The sequence below is a fragment of the Carya illinoinensis genome, chromosome 15 (genome assembly GCF_018687715.1).
Source record: "Carya illinoinensis cultivar Pawnee chromosome 15, C.illinoinensisPawnee_v1, whole genome shotgun sequence".
In the NCBI taxonomy this organism is placed as follows: domain Eukaryota; kingdom Viridiplantae; phylum Streptophyta; class Magnoliopsida; order Fagales; family Juglandaceae; genus Carya; species Carya illinoinensis.
The window spans coordinates 14,514,792-14,524,499 of record NC_056766.1 but is presented as its reverse complement, the minus strand read 5'-3'; the positions used below and the strand labels follow the sequence as shown (position 1 = coordinate 14,524,499).

Below are 9,708 nucleotides of genomic sequence, written 5' to 3'. Positions count from 1 at the left end.
TTATCCTAGATAATGTAATTTATGTTCTATAAATACCATAGTTTTAAATTCCATTCCCTTCTAGCTGTTTTGGCCGAAATTTTCCATTCCGGTCTATATATAATTCGGTACACTATACTTTATTATTTCATTTCATTCTAAATTTCAATCCGTTCCGATTCATTTCGGCTATTTTGGTCAAATTTTGACTATTCCAGACAAAATTGGTATTTCTGGTCTTATTTCGTTTCGAACTATTTTTATGATTTTCTTATATTTGAATGACATTTTTATCAATTTTAAATATATATATAGATGGTATTAACTAATTCTTTGAATGTAAAATATATTTATATAATTTTAATTTTTTGTAACTTTAAATGTCCCCTCATTCTTTTTTTCTTAAATATAATTATTTTTAATAATTTCTCTATTTTTTATTTTTTTTATTTGCTTTTGTGACTCAACTCAAGTTTGTGATTTTCTCAACGTATATTCATTTTGTAAATATTCAATTCTTTTATATATATATACATGATACATACTTATATATATATATATATTTTATTAGTTATTAGTTTATATAGACATATAAACAAACCCACTTGTTCGGTTTGGTTTATTGGCTCACTAATTTTTTTATACCCCTAGTGGTGATGGAGGTAGCCTTGTGTATAATGATGTCGTTGAGAGAGAGAGAGAGAGAGAGGAGGCATAGAAATGAGAACTGAGAAAGTGAGAAGAAAGAAATGAGAGAAGAAAAAGGGTGCGGGTGTTTAAACCAACCCTAGAGTGAAATGGTGCCATTTCGCTTAACGGTGCAGGTGTTTAAGCCAAACGGTGCCGTTTCGTATATATTTTTTTCAAACAATAAGTCCCAAAATAAAATCGTTTCGTTCACTTAAGTGAAAAGACGTCATTTTGTATATGTATAATTAAAAAAAAAAAAACATTTAAACGATTGGTCAGTTCAACGATCCAGTCCAACCTCAAACTGGGACCAAATCGCTGGACATCAGTTTTGACAAAATTCAACCGCCAGCTGACCTGTTCTACGCTGGTTTCGGTCAGTTTCAAGCTCCGGCAGTCGATCTAAGTTGGTCTCAATCGGTTTGACTAGTTCTTGTACAACCCTAATTTCAATGGTAGAGGTTCATGCATATGGAGGCAAAACCCCATGCCAATTAGGATTTGGGTAAAAACTATGCGGTTTGGTAGGCAAATATGAGAACAAAAACCATGCATAGAGTCAAAATTCATGTGTTTACCTTCACCTTCATCTTTAGATCTACATTACTCAGACAGTTATTTAAAAATTCATGTACGTTTTAACCATGACATGTTGGTTTTCTTTTAGATTGCATGCGTGTAACAATTTATAAGTTCTTACAGCGAAATGGACCAGCTCACGTATCTTAAAATAGGGAAGAGTCTCATGGCCTCTTTAAATAATAAATCTTGACTTCGTAATTATATATTGCCCACAACAAATAAATACTTCAACTCCAATTTTAGAGAGTTTAGACTTGGGAAATACTCCCAATTCTCTCTGAAAAATCAAAAGAATTGACTTTTGATATACAGTATAGCCAAGCATAACGCGCGAATGCAATTGGTTAAAATATCTTCCAATAAAGCCTCCAAAATCCTTTAATGATGTTAAAATATCTTGCAAAGAGACAATTACATTTCCCATTGATCTAAAGTACGTACGTAGGATCGTCCATTAATTATTGGAAAATGCCATATAGTTGAACCGAGAAAAGTGACCAATATTGATTAATTTTTTAATTTTTTTTAATTTAATGGTTAAGAAAGTAAATATTAACGAATTAATATTTAAAAAAATATTAAAAGACTGTGTAATAATGATTAAAAGAAAAGAAGATTTTTTTAAATAAATATATTTTACTGTCATCAATTCACTTCATCGATTATGTATCGGTGTAGCACGACCCTTAATTATTTATAGTATGCATGACTAAAGTACTATGAAAGCTCTAAATCTCTAGGATTATATCACAATATTCCATTTAATAGTATTAATTATCATTGTGTTTTCGGTTATCATGATTAATGAACTTGGGGCAAACAAGAAAAAGAAGGGAGAGAAACAGAGAAAATAAGGGAGGAATTAGCAACGTGCACACAAAAACATACGCCACATGCAGATCGCGACAGGCCGCCGCCGGTTTGGCCCCATATACATGCAGCGAAAAGCCCCCACGGATCTTCTCAAATCTTCGTACAGCCTGGTTAGGAGCGTCAAGTGAACAGTGGCTGCGCACATTCCATATGTGGGTTCTTGAAGCTTGGCAGCACTCGGACGGAAACGTCGGAAAAGGTTAAAAATATATATATATATATATAGATAGAAATAATTATGAAGAGATCGAAAATAAAAACACCACGGACGTGAAGATCGAAATGAATGATCGATGTAGTTTGCTTTTTTCTTTGTCTGGTATTTGAATATTTGACAAAAATTACAATATTTTAGATGTCGATCTCTGTCAAATTTAGATATGGATCGTATATATACTTGTACCTAATTCACATGAAACGTCAAATTTTTGTTTCTAATTAATTAAAATAGATAATAAAAAAAGAAATTTAGCATTTATGGTAGTCTAATAAGGACTCGTTGGGACATTTTAAATATATCATAATTCTATAAATAGTAGTAAAATAGTTTATAAATAATATTGAAATAGTTTGAAATTTTGAATTAATGTATTTTATTGAGTTTGGGAAATGAGAGATAAATAGTTTAATATTATTTTTGTTTTAAAATTTGAAAAAAAAATTTGTTAAATTTTCTAAGAGTTGTAATAATTAAATAATGATTAGATGAAAAAATTAAATATTTGAATTGAAAAGTATTTTACATTTGAGTGATATTTAAAAAGAAAATCGTAAAACGTTTTGAGAATTTATTATTTCATCTCGTCTTACTGACGAAAGATACCTTAAACCTAATTTAATTTGGATTTGCATATATACAAAAACAAAAACAAAAAGTATTCAAAACTTTTTGCACGTCTATTTTTATAAACACTCATCAACAAATCACTAAAATGGATTACACAAATGATAGATAATATAGCCAAGGAATGGCAAGCAATGAAAGGAGAACATGTGAGAAAGCACTTGTTAAATGACGCTTCCCGAATAGTCCTAATTAATCTGCGTACTCTGGGGACAAGGAAAAGTCCCGAGGCGAGCATCACACTTGGTCAATGAACAAAATGCACTGTCTGCATGACAAGAGGCATACTTCAACGTGACACCATCAATAAGAGTCCACTCCAATGAGGGCACCTCTCGCAAGAGACCATTTTCGATAAATATCCCATGTCGAGAGACCTGTTCAACTTTTCTTGAAGGACACACTTCCTATGAGAAATGTACTCCAACGAGATATTTATCCTAGATATGTAATTTATGTTTTATAAATACTATAGTTTTAAATTTCATTCCGTTCTAACCGTTTTGGCCGGAATTTTCCATTCCGGTCTAGAATTCAATATACTATATCTTCTTGTCTCGTTTTGTTTCAAATTTTGGCCCATTTAGGTTCGTTTCAGTCATTCCAGTTAAATTCCGACCAATCCAGAAAAAAATAATATTTCTAGTCTTATTTCGTTTCGGACTATTTTTTTAATTTTCTTATATTTGGATGACATTTTTATCAATTTTAAATATAGATGGTATTTAACTAATTCTTTGAATGTAAAATATATTTATATAATTTTAATTTTTTGTAACTTCAAATGTCCCCTCATTCCTTTTTTTTAAATATAATTATTTTTAATAATTTCTCAATTCTTTTATTTTTTTATTTGCTTTTGTAACTCAACTCAAGTTTGTGATTTTTTTAACATATATTCATTTTATAAATATTCAATTCTTTTATATATATATATACACACACATATACATGATACATATATATATATATATGTATTTATTCTATTAGTTATTTTTTTTTTGAAATATTCTATTAGTTATTAGTTTATATAGATATATAAATATTTATATATAATATATAGTTAATTTCGAAACAGTATACCGGAATGTACCGATATCGAAATATTCCAATATACCGTTTCTAAATATCTCATTCCAATACTTAAATTGAAATTATCATTGGAACAGAATTTAAAACATTAATAAATACCCCTTCAAGTAAGACAAAATTTCTTTGAATACATTTCCAAAAGATTATTTTTTATCTTAAACATCAAAGACTTATCTAGATTTGGAAATCTTTTCAAACACGAAATTCTCATCTTATCTCATCTTATTATTATAATTTTTTTAAATTTTTATATAAAATATAATAAATAATTTAACTTTTTAAAATTTCAAAATAATAATAAAAAAATAATATTTTATTTATTTTTTAACTTTTAATTAAAATTAAAAATTATCATCTCATTCCCTCCCTCCTAACCTAATCATGATATATGAACTTCCATTCTTTTTATAAGTAGCGTACGACGGAGTCCTTGGTTAAGTTAGGATGGTAAAAAATTGCCTGCAGGTAACTAGCACAACATGCATATGATCGAAATAAAAGTGACACGACACCATTGACTAGTGTTCCTGCAATGGTACAAGCAAATTTCAACGAATCAATAAGATTAGATTTGCGTGCGAAGACCATCAATTGATTGCAGGTAAGGACAAAGGCAGGACAATCATCATCCATATGTGACACGTGTGCTTTCCATAAAATATTGGAACACTAGCTTCCGTCCCACCATAACGATACTCACGTTCCTGAATTCCCGCCCACTGGCCGCTATATAGATAGGACATCATTTTCTTATGATATATATTATAGCGACATCTTTTGAAGGTCGGTGGTGAGAACACGAGGATCGCCGGCGTGGACGGCAGTGCGGCACGATGCAAATTCAAAAACGTGCGGAGTTCCGTTCTGACCACGCTTCGGTAACGGTTATAATTTTAAACGCCGTTTTGTGTTGTTGCTTTGACCTGTACAGATGCTACAGATTTTCATTACTCCCCACGCGCAGCATCCGGAGCATCGACGTCAGTGCAGCAGGTTCCCCCATGCGCGTGGTAGAATGTGGGTAGCTCTTGACCATGTCAAATTAGAACTTGGGTCAACGTGCAGCTCACGTGATCATCATACAATTCTTTTCTTAGGCGGAGAATTTTATTAGGAAAAAGGTGCAAAATTCGAATAGTCCTGTTTGGTTAAATCAAGTCAATTCAATTTTAAATTGAGTTTAATATTTAAAATTTAAATTTATTTTAATTAAAAACTTCATTACACGTCAAATTTATAATTTTTTTAAATTCAACACATTTTTATACATAGAATTCATAAACTTTTTTAATTTTCTATAAATAGTATTAACCTCATATTAATATTTAAATATATTTAAATTTATTTTAAATAGATCTCACATAATTCATTCTATATTCTCAATTCAGTATTATTTATAAAAAAACTCAATTCAATCTAACTTAATATCCAAACGCAGTTTAATAATACAAAGACTTTATGGAATTAAATATGAAATACAGGTAATTATTTTAAACTTCTTTGCTTTAATAATTATATTTTTATATAAAAATGATGCTACATTCATACATGGAGGATTAGTGTTAAAGTAATTTTTTAAAAAAACATTTTTGTGTGTATTTAAAAATAAAAACTTCTTGTTTAGATTCGAAAAACGTTTCATTTCATATAATTTTATTTTATCTAATCTTATCGTTACAACTTTTACAAATTTTCATATAAAATAAAATAAAAAATTTCATTTTTTTAAATTATAATCCAACTTTTTCAAATTTTAAAATAATAGTAATATTAAAAATAATATTATAATAACTTTTATCTAAAACTATCTTATCTTATCTCTGAATTCAAAATAACCCTAAATACTAAACCATACAATACTATATACTACACTATTATCGTACTTTAATTATATTTTATAAATATAATTATTTTTCATTATCTTCATATTATATTTAAAAAAGAAAATCAAAAGCTGATGAACAATACTACTCTTTATATTGAAATAAAAATAAAAAAAGAAATTAGAGTACAAGTTTTTTGCCAATTATAATTGATCTATTTTGAATTTATATAAGACTAATACTATATATATATACAGCTATAAAATGGGTAGGGATTCGTTTTAAAAAAAATAAAATTTATTATTAAAAAATTAATTTTTTAAAAATAAATTTATATTTATTTATTTTAAATAATTACACAGTCATATCTTTAACTAACATTCTATTTATGTAATGAGTGCATGAAAATATATAGTTGTGGCCAATGTAGTACGATCTCTAATCAATCACGCCCGTCATTTTACCAACATCAAGATTCTAGAATCTAAAGGCCAAAAACTGAGAGTCTAATATAAAAGTAAAAGCATTTACTGCACACCTTTCAGGACCATTAATATTCAAGGTTTTTGGGCTGTGGAACTGGAATGGGACCCCACCATCAACTCAGGCCATATTTTACTATAAATGTATCGGATCGTCTCCTCAGTTCTCACACTATCGGTCAGACCAATCAGAGATCCACCATTCCATTACCCCTTTCTTTATATTTTTCCCTCTCCAAACACAAGCACATCTTCAACTAAGGTCCTCTGGTCAAATTTTCTCCCTTCAACGATTCAGTTTCACCCACAACAATGGCTTCCACTACCTCTCTATCTTTAACTTCTCTCCATCCTAACTTTCAGTCATTTAGGAGATGTTCATCTTCGAAGCCCTCCTCTCGTCGAGTTTTTTTCAGTCCGATCTCTGTGTCAGTGTCTGAGAAGCCATCGGTGCCGGTTTCTCCGGTGACACTGCCTCCACCTGAGCCTACCAAGCTCCCCATCCGTAAAATTCCCGGAAATTATGGCGTCCCTTTCTTTGGGGCGATAAAAGATCGTGTTGATTATTTTTATGACCAAGGTCGTGAGGAGTTCTTCAAGTCGCGCGTCCAGAAGTACGGGTCGACGGTGTTCAGAGCCAACATGCCACCCGGTCCTTTTATTGCTCCGGACTCGCGAGTCGTCGTTTTACTCGACGGTAAGAGCTTTCCAGTGCTGTTCGACGTCACCAAGGTTGAAAAGAAAGACCTTTTCACCGGAACATACATGCCCTCCACCGAACTCACCGGTGGTTACCGAATTCTCTCTTATCTTGACCCGTCCGAGCCGAGTCACGAGAAGCTCAAGCGCCTCATGTTCTTCCTCCTCAAGTACCGTCGCGAGCATGTCATACCCGAGTTCCATTCCAGCTACGCTGAGCTCTTCGAGGGACTCGAGCAGGAGATCGCCACCAACGGGAAAGCCGCTTTCGGAGATCGCAGCGATCAAGCCGCTTTTAACTTCTTGGCACGTGCACTGTATGGCACGAACCCCGCCGAGTCCAAGATAGGGACCGACGGGCCGAACCTGATCACGAAGTGGATCCTGTTCCAGCTCAGCCCTCTATTCACACTTGGCCTCCCAAAGCAAGTCGAGGAACTCCTCCTCCACACCTTCCCTCTCCCTCCATTTCTGGTCAAATCCGACTACCAGAAGCTCTGCGACTTCTTCTACGAGTCCTCCGGGCCCGTACTCGACGAGGCCGAAAGATTGGGCATTTCCAGAGACGAAGCTTGCCACAACTTGGTATTTGCCACTTGCTTTAACTCCTTCGGAGGCATGAAGATCTTTTTCCCCAACGTGGTGAAGTTGATCGGCCGAGCTGGGGTCAAACTCCACACCCAGTTGGCCAAGGAGATCAGATCAGTCGTTAAAGCCAATGGAGGAAAAGTCACGATGGCCGCCATGGAACAGATGCAGCTGATGAAGTCCGTCGTGTACGAATCGCTTCGGATCGAACCTCCAGTACCGCTACAATACGGAAGAGCAAAGCGTGACCTCATCATCGAGAGCCACGACGCTGCTTTCAAAGTCAAGGAAGGAGAAATGATCTTCGGGTTCCAGCCATTCGCCACCAAGGACCCGAAAATATTCGACAGACCCGAAGAGTTCGTACCGGACCGATTTGTCGGAGAGGGTGAGAGATTGCTCAAGCACGTTTTATGGTCAAACGGGCCGGAGAACGAGACTCCGACGGTAGGAAACAAGCAGTGTGCCGGAAAGGACTTCGTGGTTCTGGTATCTCGGCTTCTCGTGGTGGAGCTGTTTCGCCGATACGATTCGTTCGAGATCGAAATCGGTACGTCGGCGTTGGGGTCCTCCGTCAACCTAACTTCTCTCAAAAGAGCGAGCTTTTGATCGCACTTTAATGAGTACTTTTGGAATAATTAAGGGTGGAATATCGGGTCACACTACTTTTCCGAAAACTTTTTTTTATTTTTTGGCCTTCTCAAGTTTCAATTATCTATTTGTTTAGAATGTATATGTAGCAGATCGGCCACTAGATCAGTTGTATTTGACCAGCATATAATTAATAATTAATGTTATATATAATCATAAATTGTGAATGTATTATATATTTTTTTTAAAAGATATAATTTATTATTAAAAAATTAATTTTTTTTATATAAATTATATATATAAATATATATATTTTTAAAAAGAGTGTGCGCTGCCGCTTATGCAATCTATGATTATAAATGTTATTATTATTTTTGCTTCCAAATGTCAATCTATAATTGTATATGTAATAACGATGAGAAGTGATGTATACAGTTTTAAAATATGTAAGTCTCATATATTTTGTTTTAAAAAGTTGAAATATTCGGGTTACATGTAAAAAATCTAATTTTAAATAATAGGTCCCACTTTTTTTAAATGAAGTATATAAAACTTGCATATCCTGTAACTGTATTTAATATTATTATTTTATTGAAATATCTTTGGCTTTTCAAATTATCATTTTTCATCAACATAGTCAAAACTAAGAATTTGTTTGCAGCGAACTCAAAATATAATTAAAATAATTAAATCAAAACAAATTGATATGATACTAATTATGTAGAGAATTTCTTACTTAAATATAAAAATAATCCATATGGTTTTTAATAAAAAATATATGAAAGACACAGTAAGATAAGAGTATATACTAATGACAATATCCAAATGATTCTAGTTTGGATTGTTATAACATTTCTTGCACTTTCTTAAGCTTAGATTAGAATCACATGAAGCCTAGACATCAAGGTCTTGTTTTATGTTCCTTAACTTTTTGCACATTTTCTTTTTCCATTTTGCCTTATGTTTGGTTTTGACCTTGGGATGTTTTTTTTTTTTTTTTTTTTGAATAGAACGTGTCAAACTTTATTCAACTCAAATTATCCAATGGATGAATACATGAGAGAATGTCCCCCAAAGTAATGCTCTCCTCAGAGAGTTTAACAGCATCCTTGGCTAAGACATGAGCCAAATTATTACAAACACGCGGTACATAAACAACTGACCAACTGTCAAAATGATGCAATAAGGCTTTAACATCTGATAAGATCATTCCTGCTGAGTTTCCTTTTTGATTCTGGTTGTTAAGATCCTTAACCACTTGTTGTGCATCACCCTTGAATATAACCTGTTTAATGCCCAGATGTTTACATAGAATGACAGCCTTCAGTACTCCATAAGATTCTGCTAGATAAGCATCAGGGAAAAAATTTTTTGGTGAACGCAGTGAAGCCACTGTCCTGCCCTCCCAATCCCTGATCACAACCCCTGCACCTATCTTACTTCTTCTTCTATCAACAGCCGCATC

The 9,708-nt window shown here is 32.9% G+C and overlaps 1 protein-coding gene across 1 annotated transcript; it reads left to right on the top strand.

Moving 5' to 3' along the window:
* Window positions 1-6,520: 6,520 nt before the first annotated feature.
* LOC122297462 (allene oxide synthase 1, chloroplastic-like) lies at window positions 6,521-8,463 on the top strand. The gene has a single exon (XM_043107520.1). The coding sequence runs from the start codon at window positions 6,678-6,680 to the stop codon at window positions 8,259-8,261; it is 1,584 nt and encodes a 527-aa protein (XP_042963454.1). The 5' UTR covers window positions 6,521-6,677; the 3' UTR covers window positions 8,262-8,463.
* Window positions 8,464-9,708: the final 1,245 nt, after the last annotated feature.

Bases quoted from the DNA above. Each gene is read 5' to 3' on its own strand.
- LOC122297462 (XM_043107520.1), top strand. From the start codon at position 6,678: ATGGCTTCCACTACCTCTCTATCTTTAACTTCTCTCCATCCTAACTTT.